Below are 16,119 nucleotides of genomic sequence, written 5' to 3' on the forward strand. Positions count from 1 at the left end.
TTGCAGTATTTCAGCTCCGTACAACACCACTATGGATTTGAACCATCAAGAATAAGAGTCATGTGTGAATTTCAGTAATTATGTAAAAGTGACATTGCTTATAATTTCTAATTGTTTACATGATTCACATGTAAAACAGCTGGAAGTTTATACCTGGAAGCACATCTCGATTGTCTCACACATTTTTCTGGCACGTTTAAAGTACATGTGTTAATTAATTTTTATAACAGACGGCTTCAAGCTTGGCTTCACTTTGTTGGCCGGAACTACCTGGTTGTTTTGAAGGGACAGAAATTTATAAGGAAGGGTTAGGGTTAGGGATAAGGCTTTGTGATTTCCATATAACAGTATTATATAGTAATAAAAAAATGCAATGATTTATATATAGTATTTTATTTAATTCAACTTCTTAGTGTATTTTTGTTTTCTTTAACTGTTTTTCTCTTACGTTACCTGCTTTTATTATTTTTAACGTTATATTCCAGTTGGGCAACTTTTGCTTGGTTGAGTTTTATGAGCTAAAGCGATTCCGATACCATTTCCACTTTTTGTTTTTGCACTTTGTCGTTCAAGGTATTTCCTTGCTTCATACACTTGAAGGCAGTGGAGAGGCTGCCACGCACCACTGTGCAGACCGCGTTTCACAAATAAAGCTATTTCTATACAACCTTATTATGAAGATGCACATGAAAAAAAAAAAGAGACTGCCTCCATGTCATTGCTCTGTCTATTCTACCTCTTTGAAACATGTCTTTTGATTTGCTTTAGTAATTGAAATGCCGTCATACAAAAATCTTTGTCTCACCTGCCCCACGACTCCAGCCAGTTTTGACCTGCACCTCATACTTAAAAAGTCCATCGCAGCCGCAGAGAGGAACCACGCCGGCCCGCCGCAGATCCAGCTGGTCCAACTTGTGCAAGATGGCGGCGGCCACGACGTAACTCAGCAGGCCCACGACACACACCAGCAGCACCACCAGGCTCGGAGCACCAGAGCGTTCCTGAAGGAGGGAGGGGGAACTGTTGAAGTGTGTGTTTTCATTCTGTGGACGTGAGCACGGATGAGTGTCTGTGTGCTACTGACGGGCACTTTGAAGCTGATGGCGTTGGTCGGCACAAAAAGTCCGGCTGCGAAGGCTGTGAGGTGCCTGGTGCGGCAAACTGCTCTGCTGGAGTTGGTCTCGGCCAGCGGCACCATGCCATCTGTCCGCCACTGCTTGTCAGCCTCGCTGAAGTACTGGCACAGAGAGGCAAACACCCCAACCTCCAGACGAACCCCTACGGGGGGCGCGCTGGGCCGGCAGGGCGCGCTCACGTTGATGAAGTAGTCCAGAGTGGTGTCGTAGAATCTGTGAGGCAACGGACACACAGGAAACAGAGATGAAGTCAAAACGAAAAGTAAAAAAACAACCTTAAAGCTTGAGTTCAGGTCTTCTGCTGCGAGGATAGACTTTTCTATGTAACAATGTCCGGGATACAAGCATCGCACCGTAATACAATCCAGCAAATAATCATGACTCAATATCATGGGGGGTGATCCCGGCTACACACAGAACAGCCTCCAAACACAGAATCTGTGTTTGGAGGCAGGATTGCTAACCGCTACACCACAAAGCACTTTGTGACTGATATCTGTTTAAAGAGAAATAGAAAAACAAAACATCTTCTTACTCCGGTGACAGGAAGAAGGTGTATTTCCTGTGATCGAGATTTTGCCCTCTAGTCATATTGAGTGTGATTCGTTTCCGTTCTGTGCAGTTAAACTCATTGGGCTGCTCATGGGAATGGAGGTAGGCGGTGATGTACGGCTCCTCTCCGTCCTCTTCAGTATTATCTTTTGCATTTGCATCTGGTGAAGAGGAGAAAATAGGGACATAGAACAAAACAATGGGGTTGACTCAATGAAAGAAGTAAATAAAGGTAGCACTTTCACCTCTTATCATATTTAGTTGCAAAAAGTCAGAGCGGCCATCTTATTCATTTAGACACATTAGTTTGATGCATATCAATTGTGATGACTTGCAGTGGCGACCCCGGTAAAATGTAGACAAGCTCTCTCTTGTTCATATTATTGCATAACTGATCTGCAGAGTGCAAGGGGTCACCATTTTTCCAATATAGAGATACATGCTGATTCGACACAGACATAGCCACTCTCTTGTTCTGCTATTAAAAGAAGGCTAGTCATCACTATCCATTTTTTTTTCTGGCAGTAAAGCACATTTCTTTCAATTACAACGAGACCAAAGTGGGTCTAAATTACATTAAATGCCTCTTCACTGATCCCAGAGGGGAAATTGCTGGATTACAGCTAATCACACACGTCGCAATGAGGTATATGCACCGTATTTGTGAAAAAAGTGAAAGCTCACCTTCCATAGAGGTGAAATTGAGCTGCACGAAAAGCCCTGCCTGTCTGTTGCTGTTTCCCGTCCTGACGCCGACGGTGACGGAGTCGCAGTGACTGATGTTAACGGGCCCGGCTGTGGGGACTCCTCCACCCCCCGAGCCCACAGCTCCCACTTCCCCGCTGCTGCCATTGTTTATGGCAACAGTGATGGCTTGGCTGTCATCAAGTCCAGAAATTGGGATCTGGGTGCCGTTTTCCATGCGGAACTCCATGGATGCAACCTCGGTGGAGACGGTGTAGTTGGCCACATAGTTGAAGGGGAAAGGGTTGGACTCCACCTGGACAGTAAAAGTAAGCGAAAGAGAGAACCGTGTGAAGACAAGTGCAATTTTTTTAACTGCAGAATATCAGAAAAAGACAAATAGGAATGGATTACTGCTTCGATTGTGAAGTACATGTTGCGAAGACTGCTAACAGAATAAAATAAAAAAATGGGATTACAAGAAAGCCTTTTGAGTAATTGAATCCACAGAAAGTGGGACACAGGTGTGGTCACAGTGACAACGAGGAATACATTTTGCTTGTGTAGCACATTTGCATCCCTTTTCATCTCAAAGTGCTTTACCATTGTGAGTCACATGCATCTTGCAATGAGCCAAAGGTTGAGGCGCAGTTTGACCTTGACTCAGAAGTTTCCATCATTCGAGACGTTTTATGATCACCTGAAAAAGTAGCTGCATGATGCCATTTCCCGCAGCAGCTCTTCCCAGACTCTGGTTGAAAGCTCGGGGGATGGAGAACCGCTGGCACTCTGGAAATGTTCAACACAGAAACCATAGCTAGTATAAAATGACAGGATGAATATATTTCTTCGGTCTTGGTAATGATCCCTGACTCTCACACAAAGTGTGTACTAATGAAACGTATCAGCGAGAGGAAAATAACTCATCAACTCATGAGACGCTGTGTAGACATGCAGACCTGGGCTGTTGTTGCCATGGTAGCAAAGCAGACTCTGTGGGTCTGCCAGTTTCCCAGTGGCGGCGATCTCGGCCCCCCTGAGGACCAGCGGCTCCTCGTTGAGGACGCGGGCGTGCATGAGGATCAGCATGAGGACGGAGGACAAGCTGTAAGCCTTGGCCGCTACGCGCAGGGGGTGTGGCTCCAGGGAGGAGGGCGCCGCTTCAAACAGGGCGCTCCCCTGCTCCTCACCCGGGGACGAAGAGGACGAGGAGGCGGACGGGGTGAGCGGGGCGTCCACATAGGCAGGATGGAGGTAAGAAGAGTGGGAGGCCGACTGGCTGACCTGATGGATTAGATCACCTGGAGAGAGGAAGATACTCCACAGTGTTACTCACTGGGGAGAAAATACTGAAAGGTTTACAACTGAATAACTGTCTTTGGTGATGTTTCCTTCAACCTGTGGGCGTGCTACTTTTATTTTGAATTTCATATTATGGGCAAAGCATCTTTATTCAAATAGCGCATTTCAGGGATAATGTGATTCAAAGAAATTCACAAATACAAACGTGAAAAGACACAAAAACAATGACAGAGGTGAATAAAAACAAAGCGATATACAACAATCAATGCATTAGAATAACCTACAAAGGAGAACCGGCAAAGATAAAACACGTCAAAACATTTCAAAAGGAAAACATGAAAATTACGGGCTAAAAGCAATGAAGGCAGCAGCAAACGGAAAGATCTTCGTCCAGAGTCAGACCCACCCTCAAGCTTTCAGGTAGTTTGATCTAAATATTTGGAGCCAAAAGACTAAAAGCAGCTTCTGCATGTTTGGTTCCAGATGACCCGAGAGGCACGACGGAAACCATTCAGTTTTGTAGACCAGAACATAAATAATAATTAGCAATCTATTCTCTCTGTGACAAGATGCCACTGCAAAGACCTGAGGCCTATTCAATCAGCAGCACCTGGTTGATGGATTTCTTCAGGAAACCTGCTAAAGACGGTAATCAAGTCGACGGGAGACAAATATATTGGCTCCTGTGACGTCTTTAACTCTTGCTCTATTCATCTGGGGATAATAAGACGTCCCTGTGATTGTTTTGATGTGGCTGCTCAGACTCACGAGTTTTCTGGCTTTGTCGCTAAACCCTCTTTTAATTTTTCCTATTTGGCTCAAAAACAACTTTGTTTTGTTTCTCTATCGATCAACCTGAGGTCTGGGATCTCTTCAGTGGCACGAGAGATCACTTTCTGGAACCTAGAGCAAATTTGGAAAACTGCATTTATTTCAAAAGAAGGCTGTCATGTCCGTTAACCTCAAAAGCCTGTTATTTGACTGTGTGGGAGAAAAGAATGCCCCGACCTGACTTGGAATCAAACCAGTGACATATTCCCTCCACTACGTCACTGCGTGGCTCCAACATAAAGTAATAAAAGAATACATAGCTTTAAATGGGCTGGGAAAGATCATTTACGCTCTTGGGGATTCCCCAGCTGCTTGTCACTGAGCCTCATATGAAGCTGGGAACAATTGTGCCAAACGTATTTTAAAAAGGGAAGAAGATGTGTCCATCTTGGAAATTGTTCACTAATGATGCAGTGTTCGGGGTTCGTGAAGATAAATATGCAGAGATCCGTGCGCCTTTGTAATTCTTGTTACTTTGTCTGGAGAGTTGGAGGAGAACGTGGCCAGAGGCACACGGCCTTCTTGTCTTTCTTACCCATGATGTTCAGGATGTTGTCGGCGATCTCCGTGGGGGTGACGGTGCCTTGCTTGGTGTCTGTCTGCAGGATCTCCAGCATGGACTCCAGCTTGTTTAACGTGCTGTTCTGACACTCCTCACAGATGAACTCACGACTCACCGCCTGCAAAACACAGTTTCAACCTCTTGCGCCCTTCACCAATGTTGTACTTTTACTCCTGACCGTCTGCAGCTTCTCGGGTGATTTTGCTCACCGTGCACTGGGCCAGAGCAGCGGAGGTCTGCTGGATGTCGCCGACGGTGGTCAGGTCCAACGCCGTCAGAGCTCTGGTGATGTTGCTGCGCACGCGGACCCGGAAGTTGCGCTCTTTTAGGGACACTTTTGATAACTCCCTGGTCTGTTCATACTGGGGGAAAAAAACACAGAATATGCTTCACGTTAACAGACGCCGAGTGACTGGACGATAGACGCATGGATGAATGTTGACTTGAAGATCTCGCCCACCTCATTCAGGACTGTGATGAGAGCCAGAGATAATTCCCGGACCCTCTGCGAGTCTCCCTGCTCCAGCAGCTTTTTCAGTTTGCTGTCTGTCAACTCGGACAGCCAGTGGGGAAGACTGCTGAACTCCGGGGGTGGATCTGGCAACCCGACCTCAATGGTCCTGGATACAAGCACAAAACAAAGCACACTGTTGTCAAGTTTTGGGTTTCAGATTTTTCATATTCTTCAGAACAAGTCAACTTCCTGCCAAACTATGAAAATCTAATATCCAGCTGTTGTCTCTCAACAGGCAACAATAAATCAGTCAAACATAAACGGTCTTTCTTCTCCCATCATGGGATGTTTGATTTGTCTTTTTGCTCCAAGTTAGTGAAACGTCTTTACTTGTTTTGTGCGATGATGGCGGCCCCCTGGTGGTCTTCCACTGTGATCACAACCACGACGCGGCTTCCCGCGACGCCGAAGCCCGGAGGCAGGAAGGCCGCGTGCTCCGGACTGCTGCCTTTATACACGCAGAAGTCCTCGCAGTAGTCTCTGCAACGCGTCACCAGCAGACTGTACAGCAACGGACTTTCTGAGATCCCACGGTCACGATAACCTGCAGCGTGCAGAGAGAGGAGCGACGACACCAGAGAAGATAATGCTCGCCGTGACAAGATGATGGAGGGCGGAGAGACATTTTCTTCACCGTGGTGAGGAGACGACTGTTCAACCTGGACTCTTCCTACCTGAGCAGTTGAAGTACACCCGGTCCAGCAGCGTCCGTATTCTCCAGCCCTCCTCCTCTCCATCCCCGTACTCCATCCCGGCCTCGCCTCCACCTCTCAGGTGGCACTTCCCACCTGCGGGGGGCATATTGTGGTGCAGCGTGATGGAGGCGGCGCCTTCGCCATCCAAACTGCTGTCGGTCACGTGCAGGGTGAAGATATAGGGGTCCTTGTGGCGCAGGACGCCCTGCCGCAGCACCAGGTGCATGCTGTCACTGCCCGTCGTGGTGGAGGACAAGTTCAGGACCAGAGTCTCGTTCTGCAGCGTCACGGCACTCCAGCGCTACGCCACAGAGTGAGGAAGAGAATTTAGAGCTCATAAGTTACCCGAGCAGTGATTAGCAAGCACAAAACTACTATTACCGGCAGGAACAGGATGCTTCCTGCGAGAAAATGTATTCTCTTTTAACTAATTTGATAAAATTGTTGGAGCCAAAAGGAAATTCCAGTCAGTCATGAATATAAATCCCTAAATAAAAATGTCTGGGGGGGGGGGTTGGTCATGTTAAAAAACTGATCATTTAATCTACACATTGGGCAATAAAATTGATTAGTATGGAAAGTAGAATGGTAGTCAGCTGTGTCGAGACTCAACAATTCACACATGAAGTGGTAAATGTAAAGTTTTTTATATTATGTTAAAATGCTATAATTTTACTTGTCCAGCTCACTCGAGATCAACCTGAGCTGTATACAGTTCGACAAAATGCTTTACATTGCTAAGTAATACATTTGAACTCTTGGCATTTACACAAGGACAAAGAAGATTTTGAATACAAGTCACAAAAGTCTTCCAAGACTACTGCCAGAGCAACTTTAACATAAAAATAAAGGAGGCGGCGGTGGCTTTCAAGGCTTACATAAAAGAGACTAAATTAAATTAAATGGATCTGGGTCTCTAATAGATCACTAATCCTTCTGAATGTCCTTCTTGTTATTTGTCCCCGAAGGTAAACGGTGTCCACTGGACTTTTTTCTTCAAAAGTTACAAGTGAAATTAAAGGGGTGTTGGGAGTGTAACCTGTTAACTATAATAAATAAATATGATAAAAATCATTAGTTTGCTAGGGTTAGGGTTAGTTTGCTCTATTCCCAAATCTTAAAAAAACCCCAAACATGCAATTTTTTTCCAGACTACTCTGCAATAAGTGCTTCAACTTAGAGGTGATTCATAGGCTTTGAAATTATACTATTTCTTTTACTTTTCCCAACAGCACTTCTGGATGTAAGGACTACGCATGTGAAGTGAATCATATACTGCGTACTGATGATGGAGTGACTCAGGTTGGGCACCGGCTGCTTGGTGCCGTTTGTGCTCGAGTGACTAAATAAGTGTTTCTTTGTGTTTTAAATTGCTCCCGTGTGTAAGTTTTGACGTAACATTCGCTCTGGCTCCACTCGTATGATAACCTTATTCTCACTCCCACACAGACCCCTGCCTGCATCACAAATCCCGGGGAAGGTCAGAAGAAAGGAGGAAGAGGAGGATCAGAGGAAAGAAGACTGGGGGAGAGGACCTGGAAAGTTATTCTGACACAGAGAAAAGCGGGTTGCGTGTTTTGAGCGCGTCGGCGTGCAGGAATTACCCCGCGGTGAAAGCCCTGGCAGTTGGTGCAGGTTCCTCTGAGGTGGACGCGCGAGTTCAGGCTGACCTCGTAAGTGGACTGGGCCTTACAGGACACACACTCCAGATACACCATGGGGATGTCTCCGCTCTGGACCAGCACCTGTCGCGTACACAAACAAACAAGGCTGTGAGTCCTTCGCTCTGATGACAAAGTTAACTAACTTGAAGTAAGACTGTTTCTGAAGGGTTTTGTTTCTCCCTCACACACTCTTATGGTTTTACACACATGAACTGAACACTATGACAAAAACTCCCCCCCCAAAAAAAAGTAAGACTGTTGTTAAATAAAACATAAATGCAGATAAGTACTGATAGAAATTGAAAATATAACAGGAGAGGACAGGATAAGGTTGACTCACGGTCTGTGTGGCGGACTCGGGCGCCATGCCGTCTTTGCTGATGGTCAGTTCGAAGGTGTACTCCACGCCTGCCTCCAGCTCAGAGCCAGAGATTCCCAGAACAGGACCACTGGATCCCAGGCCGAAGTTCAGACTGGAGCAGTGCTCTGGGCCCTGCAATCAAAAGTCAGCCACATTTTGACCTGTTGGTAACGGTAGGAAACGATCTGGCTCTGTGTGGAGGCAGCTTACACCCCGCCAGGTCCATCACAGGCCAAAAATACTTTTGTGGCACGTCAGGGTTAAAAACTGTAAACTTGTTCTAAAATTATCAAAACACAACCGAAACCCAAATTTTCTTTTTTTATGAAAAACGACTACTGTCTGCTGTAATATTTGATTTTGATGGCTTTACTTAAGTGAAAGCAACAATATTTCACCACAACACACAAACGGATAAGCTAACATAAAGGGGGGAAAAAGTGAGTAAATCTCTTTTTGTCCACTTGTAAATCCCTCCCATGGTCGCGAACCACTTGTCGTCAAGGTTGTAACGATGGAGGACATTGGAGAAACTGTTTGAAGACTTTCTCATCTTGTCAGTCTTGCTGCCAAATAAAACTCTGTAACATTCTGCAGTCAAAATAAGTGTCCTTCCTCCTTTCTCTTTATAAAACAGCACTGCCCAGCTGTGTGTGTGTGTGTGTGTGTGTTGTTTATGAGTGTGCAATTGTCGGGGTGGAGAGCAAAGCACCAGCTGTGGAATGCCGAGTTGATCTCTGCGAGTTACATAACCCTTTAAATGCCTGCCTATGTGTTACAAAACACACTTTCTTGGAGTTGTGTCGCTGTGAGGTCCAGTTTTACAACGACTTCTCGCCGTTACTGTAACCTTGACCAGAAAAATGCAAATTGTAACTGCAGCTCTCTTGTTGACATTTCCTCCGAAAAACAGCCATGTGGTCAAACAAGAATGGAAAGAACAAACCAAACAAAACACCAAGAAGTGAAGAACTCCTCTTAATAATAATGCACGTTCCAGCACACACCCATCCCGTTGAGTCTTATATTGTGGTGGTTTGCTTCTCCAGCAGAATGTGTTCCCACCCAGCCCGGGAGGCAGTGCATGTGTGAAAATCACTCAAATGACCACGAACACCAACGCACTCACTTTTCATACCTACAACCATTTCCTGCAGAATTCTGCTCAGCTCCTGGACTCGACTGTAAGCTTATAGCATGCAGGCGCCTTAAAATGGAATCATTTTCCTACCGGCGACTTGGTTTTTTTTTGTCTTCATGAGAATATAAACAGATTTACCCATCATTCCCTATGTGCAGAGTCACTGTAAGCTCAACCGTGAGTACGACTTTCCTGGACCTTCTCCCAATTACAACTGAACTCCGACTGCAGTCGAACCTTAAAACATGTCTTAAAAACATGTTTTCTGACGAGGATGAGACCAACAAGGCTCATTAATGTGCAAAACAACAGGACAAAACCTCCCTCGAATAAGTTCTTCTTTTCACCATCCTTGCAGCCAAACCTCTCTGAAGGCAGTTACTGTATCCAGGACCAGATGACCGTTACATCATTTTTTTGACACTGCCCTTAAAAAAAAAAAAAAAAAACCCAAAAAGCTGCCTGCCAAACACTGTTTTACGAATTTGCCGATAAAAAGTGCAGTAAAACTCTTCGAGGAGACTTTGGTTGACAGTTTGATGCTCTTTCAGGAATAACACATGGGCAGACGATCCCGCCTCATCACAGGAACAACGCCAAAATATATATATATAAAAAAAAAAAAAAAAAATCAAAGAACTTTTTATTGTTCCCTTGTCTTCTTTATGTAAAATCTGACTTCTAGGAAAACATCTGTTATCCATATAACGTGTAATAGCTGTGATTACTACTACACACAAGTATGCTTCACATTAAACTCGATTACAAAATATAAACTATGTACGAAGAGTGAGAAAATGACTTTACTGCGATGAATCTCATCTCGTCTATTTCCTTTTGAAATGCCGCCACGTTTGTAAGGAACACGTATCAGTGGGATGAGCAGAGAAACTCTTCCCTGCTACTTTACTTATTGACTCGGTTCTTCACTTTTATTGCGCAGGTTTACTTTTAATTGTTCAGAACAGAAAACACGTTCTTACCTTGGAGGTACTTTTACACTCCCAGTGGTAGTGGAGCAGCGACTGGCTGTCTGGATCCATGTTGGGGTCGTAGGACTGCTCGGCACTGAGCTGAAGGTCCTGCGTCCTGGACCACACCCTGTAGGTTCCCCCTTCGATGATGGGCACGAGGCTTCCGATAAAAAGAGACGAGATCATTTGAAATATCTTGAACCAAAGTAGAACATCTATTTTTTTTTTTACTGCTCTGTCCAACTTCAGAATCTCAGCTGACTCCAAGCAATGCTTGCAAAGCAATGCACTATCGCAGTGCAAAAATACAAGTAAAACCTTTCGTGCAGCTCAAGAGAGAAGAGCGTGACAGACCGAATCAAGTCCATGACCCAAATCTAAACAACATGCATGTGTGCACTCATTTTCCTCTTTCTTTCAGCATTTAGACACATTTTGGCAAAGCACTGTCACAAGTGAGTGTCCATCGCTTCTATGTAGCGTCTTTATGTCTTTCTCTCCATGGATCTGGAGTCCCCAGCATGTCAACAGTCGTTAATGAAGAAACTAACTTTACAACTTTAAATCAGGTCTATTATCAGCATCCATCCATCCAGTTGAGCATTTTTCATCTTAAAAATGCATTTCATAAAACAGCCATCATAAATTAACTATGTTGGTTGAAAAGTTGTATTAAGTTAAAATTGAGGATTAAAACGGCCCTCTGATGTAAAACCAATAACACTTTTTTTTTTTTTTTACTTTGGCTCAGTTTTGTTTGTTTTGCTGAAGATGACACGGGCTCCCAAATGTTATGCTCCAAAATTGTTCCAGTGTTAAATTTCTTTGAGGCACATAGTGAAACAATACAACCAGAAAAAGGCACAGTTCTGTGGAGGGTTACATTTCTTAATCACCGTTACTGTTCCAATTAGACCATGGCCGAAATGCAAACTACAAATAAACTGTGCATCATAGTCTCATGAGTGAGTATTACACATGATTATGGATGTATATATTACACATGATGATGCATGCATATAAATGTGGATAAAAGGGGGCCGCAGCTCTACAGAGTGTCATGTATGGTTTTCGTGTGCTCACCTGGCCGGCATGACACTGAGCTGCAGACAGGCGGCCTTCCTCAGCGGAACGCCTTCATACGACAGAGAGAACACCAGGGTGTAGTTCCCCGCCGCTAAAGCCATCTTTGGCAAAGAAAGCTGCAGCCGACGCATGTCCACATCCATGGGGAGGCGGATTAGCCGGGAAGGTTGAGTCTCGGTTCCAGAGGGCATGGGGTGGTCTTTCAGCACTTCATTATCACAGGAGGAAGCCGAGATTATCTCCCAGAGGTACTGCGCTCCGTAGCGTATGCAGCCTTTCAGGTCCACGGTGGCCTCCACCAGGGTGGGCTGGGGGCGCCATATGGACAGACGCGGTGCCACCTGCACTTCTGGTTCTTCACACTCCAGAACACTGATGCTTACCTCCACCTGGGCGAGCACCCAGCTCACCAGGTTACTGCAGTTTGCCTGCCAGGAAGGAAACGAGCTGGTGAAATCACAAACTCGACACAGTGCCAAATACCCCACCTTTGAGTTCATTTTGCCTTATATTTAGAGAATAATTCAACCTAGACATTTACAGAAACATACCTGGACCCGGTAATGTCCTGGATATCTGTACTCATAGCCCACGGTCAGGGTGTTGGTGTGAACCGGAGTAGAGCCATCCCCAAAATCCCACAAGCAGTGAGCAGAACTGGGTCTCGGCGTGACAGATGCCACCAGGGTCACCGTCTTATTTATGAAAGTGTCCCTTGGCTTTGCATCCAGGCTGGCTGTCCTCAGCAGATTCTGGACCTGGATGTACTTTGTGATGTTCTGCCCATGCAGGCTGTTCAAGGCCTTCAGGTAGATGGTCAGCAATCCTGCTACCTCCGGGGTGTAGCTCACCTGGGGGAGTGTCATTCACACGTTACACCACCGTCCGTGCAGCCGACAGCTGCTCACTACATCGTGACAAACACGTCAGAAGTATTAAGTAAAAAAAAAAGAAGCCAGACCTCTTTCCCCAACTGTGAAGCCTTGAGATGCTGCAGATCGAAAGCCCACAGGAAACTGACTGGTTTGCCCGTGGTAATGTTGGCCACAAAGACTTTCTTCACACCCACGGGGATGGCTGCACAGCAGCCGTGTATCGTCAGTCCACGCACCGGCTCCATCACTTCCACATGGAGATTCCATCTCGTGGAGCTCACCTGAAGTGTTACGTCGACACATAAGATACGTTTGAATGGAGCTGCTATTTAGACACAATCAACATTTCCGAGGTTCTATTGACTTCCCCCATTTTAATAAACACTTTACTGAATTATTTTCGTTTTTTTTCTCACATTCCTTGACTATTGACATGTTTGACTGTAACAAAGCAAATATACCCACTGTGGGGTCAATAAAAGGTTATTATAATCATATAATTTCCAAAAATATTTTGTATATGTTTTACATTTTAGGGATATTTTGCTCAAGATGGTCAAAGAGAAATGGATGCCTCTGTATCATTTGTCTGAAAATGGTTGTAGGGTTTCCACTGTGAATGTGCAAATTGATCCATATATACCAGAAAACAAGCTGCAAATGTGATGAATTTAGCAAAACTGGAAAATTGTCCAGCAAAAGATTTAATTTCTTTGTTTTCACAACCGATATATTGGGGATAGCCTGTTTTGACATCTTAAAGTGCTTTACATGTTCTCATGAGATGCAGAATGTATGTTACCTTGTTGTAGGCCGTCAGATTCACCATATACGTGTCCACCCGGGTGAACACGTGGCTGAAGGTTTGGTTGGGCTGAGGGTAAACGGTGGCATCGCCGGTCATGCTGAGGATCAGATGCACGTCTGAACCCGCTGCCATGGAAATGGTAAAGTCCACCCTCTCGTTGACCGCGACATGGTTGGCACTTGCTTTCAGCTCTAATCCCTGAATCCTGTCCTGAACAAAGACCTCCTTGGAAACCACGCCACCGCTGACGTCGTTGGTGGCATTCAGGGTGATAACGGCCGTCTTTGGCTCGTGGAAGATCACAGACGTTTTCCTTCCCGCTTCTGTCCTTCCGTCGAGCAGCCACGTCCACATCACATTTGTTCCTGTCGTCACTTCCCCCTCCAGTGTTATGCTGTCGCCCGTGGCTACAAAACGTTGCTCGAACACGTGAGAAGCTGAGAACTTCAGCCCGGAGATGACTTCCTGAACACTGACGATCCCCGACACAATCTGCGAACTGACTTCGTTGAAGACCTCAACGGCAACTTGCTTTTCACCAGGACTGCTGAAGGTGTGAGTCCTCCAGGGTTTACTCCACTGCAGATTGTTCCCATCCACAGACCAACGGTAGTGCAGGTCGGAGCCTCTGACTGCCTCCACTGTCAGATTTGTTGGAGCATTGACTGCAACTGGGTTGTTGCTAATCTGCAGGATCACGCCGCCGGCTTGTTCCAAAAAGTAGATTGTTCTGTTGACGACCAGCCGGCCGAGGAGGTTGGCTGCCCGGAGGAAGATGTCACGTGGACCTGGCTTGGAAAAACTAAGCTCCAGAGCCTTTCCTGTTGAGTTGAACGAGCCGGCGGGCTCGAGATCTCTGATGAAGTTCCAGGTGAAAGTCATGTTGGTGCCTTCTTTTAATCCTGCCTGCAGGTGGAGAACACGGTTTGTCGGGAAGCAACAACCCTCCAAACCTGTAAATCCACCTCCTTCCACCTTCTCCGCTAAAATCTGCAACCCTTCCAATTCACGTTGGACAAACAGGAAGATACTGGCTTGAGCTGTTCCGACATCATTTTCTGCTGTCACGATGATGTTGAAAGCGCCAACAGAACGGAAAGTGTAAAACATTGTGTTGATCCCTGGGATGGAGGTGCAACGATCACACAGAATCCAGGAGAACCGGACACCGTCTCCCTCCTCCATGCGAGCCTCAAAGTCCACCGAGGCATTCAGAGGGACATTTATCAGGCTGGCATTCACCGTTAACCCACGAATTGGTGCGAGCACAGCAACGGGTAGAACCGTTACATTCTGGCTGACTGAGTTGACGGCTCTCAGTGTTATATTGTACTTCCTAGAAATGTTATAGGTGTGGAGAGTATTTTGGCCAGTGAGCACTTTCCCATCTCCAAAGTCCCAGGTGTAAGTGACACTGTTGTTCAACGAAGAAGTCTTGAAAATATATGGAGCTCCAAGTGTCAGATTATTGAATTTTGTGCCATTATGTTTAATGACAACGGCTCCAACGGGCCTCAGAACCTCGATGTCGGTGCTTGTGTTCCTGGAGGAAATGTTGTTGGAAACATTTACTGTCACTTTGTACCGACCTGGGTTGTCGTACGTTGTTACGGCTTTCCCAGAGCCATAAACCAGGAGAGGGTCTTCCTCTTTACAAAAGTCCCACTTATAGGTGTAGTCAAAATGTGGCTCGGCTCTAACCTGGAAGAGGATTTCCTCTCCGGTGGCATAATGGGTTTTCTCGTGAGTGAGGCTGATGTTGGTCAGAGCAGGCTGCACGCACACCAAGCTGAAGAAGTTGGGCTTGACCGCCTTGCTGACGCCACTGGAAACAACCAGAGCGAGGTGGTAGTTCCCACTTGTCCAGTACGTGTGTGAAACTCTGGGATTTCCCAAGTGCGTCTCACTGGCGGTTCCATCCCCAAAGCTCCATTCGTAACGATGGAGTGATGTGTTACCAGACACCCAGGCTTGAAAGTGGATGGTGGTCCGCTCTTGGACACATCCTGATGGCTCCATTCGTATAACTTGGAAGACAAACACCTGGATTGGCAGACTGGTCCAGACCGAGCTCACTGCGTTCATGGCGGTCACATTTACCGTGTAATTGCCTTCTTGGTTGTAGCTGTGCGACACGCGAGAGTTAGACGTGGTGTAGCTGCTCCCGTCGCCCATCGAGAAGACCCACGTGATGTTATTACCTGAAGAGAACCGCGCCCACACGCTGGTGGGACTGTGCAGCTCTGTGGGAGAGGAGCTTTCAGCTGTGAGATCCTCAATCTCCTCATACACAAACATCTCGGCACAAGTGTCTCTGGCACTGATGGTGTTGTTCACTGAAACACAGACGGTGAAGTTTCCACTCTGCGCAAAGGTGTGCGCTACTCGGCGTCCTTGTTGCGGGGCAGACCCATCTCCAAAGTGCCAGTCATAGTGAATGCCGTAGGGGGAGGGGAGAGGATGGGCTTCGAAATCGACCGATCTGTCAACGAGGAGGAGCCGAGGCTCTGTTTGTATATCCACACGGGTGAGGATGCTGTAGACACTCATGTTGATACTCTGACTGATGTTCTCAAAACGATTGGACACGGACACCACTGCTGTGTATATCCCTGAGCAAGAGAAGAGGGACAGAAAACAAAAAAAATTTAAAATTATGTTAAACTAGCTGTTTGTCATTATCTTCTTGTAGCTTGCAATTACAACTGATGTACAAGTTTTGGGTCCGTTAAAAGCATTTAGAGTGAAGTTAAGAAACAAAATATTGAAAATTGGAGCTACAACATTGAAACTGTCGCCAGACTTCTGATTTTAATCATTATCAACATTTGTTTTGAGATCCGAGCACAGATGAATATAGTCACTTGGAACAGAATAAATGGTAACTGCAGCAGATATCTCCACTCTATTGTTTATATCAGTTAATTTGCATGT

The 16,119-nt window shown here is 45.9% G+C and overlaps 1 protein-coding gene across 1 annotated transcript in view; it reads right to left on the reverse strand.

Annotated features, from left to right (window-relative positions):
* pkd1a (polycystic kidney disease 1a) overlaps positions 1-16,119 on the reverse strand; it is a 75,424-nt gene that overhangs the window by 18,371 nt on the left and 40,934 nt on the right. Inside the window, exons 19-36 of the mRNA XM_080520335.1 lie at positions 13,180-15,797; positions 12,464-12,658; positions 12,054-12,353; positions 11,500-11,930; positions 10,426-10,576; positions 8,281-8,433; positions 7,881-8,021; positions 6,256-6,577; positions 5,912-6,125; positions 5,528-5,687; positions 5,277-5,429; positions 5,041-5,185; positions 3,332-3,673; positions 3,073-3,161; positions 2,373-2,688; positions 1,672-1,849; positions 1,085-1,349; positions 806-1,001 (exon numbers count right to left, since the gene is read on the reverse strand). Of these exons, the coding sequence (XP_080376461.1) occupies positions 806-1,001; positions 1,085-1,349; positions 1,672-1,849; positions 2,373-2,688; positions 3,073-3,161; positions 3,332-3,673; positions 5,041-5,185; positions 5,277-5,429; positions 5,528-5,687; positions 5,912-6,125; positions 6,256-6,577; positions 7,881-8,021; positions 8,281-8,433; positions 10,426-10,576; positions 11,500-11,930; positions 12,054-12,353; positions 12,464-12,658; positions 13,180-15,797 (6,369 nt within the window). The remainder of the gene's footprint in view (positions 1-805; positions 1,002-1,084; positions 1,350-1,671; positions 1,850-2,372; positions 2,689-3,072; positions 3,162-3,331; positions 3,674-5,040; positions 5,186-5,276; positions 5,430-5,527; positions 5,688-5,911; positions 6,126-6,255; positions 6,578-7,880; positions 8,022-8,280; positions 8,434-10,425; positions 10,577-11,499; positions 11,931-12,053; positions 12,354-12,463; positions 12,659-13,179; positions 15,798-16,119) is intronic.

Source organism: Blennius ocellaris, assembly GCF_963422515.1.
Source record: "Blennius ocellaris genome assembly, chromosome: 3".
Classification (NCBI taxonomy): domain Eukaryota; kingdom Metazoa; phylum Chordata; class Actinopteri; order Blenniiformes; family Blenniidae; genus Blennius; species Blennius ocellaris.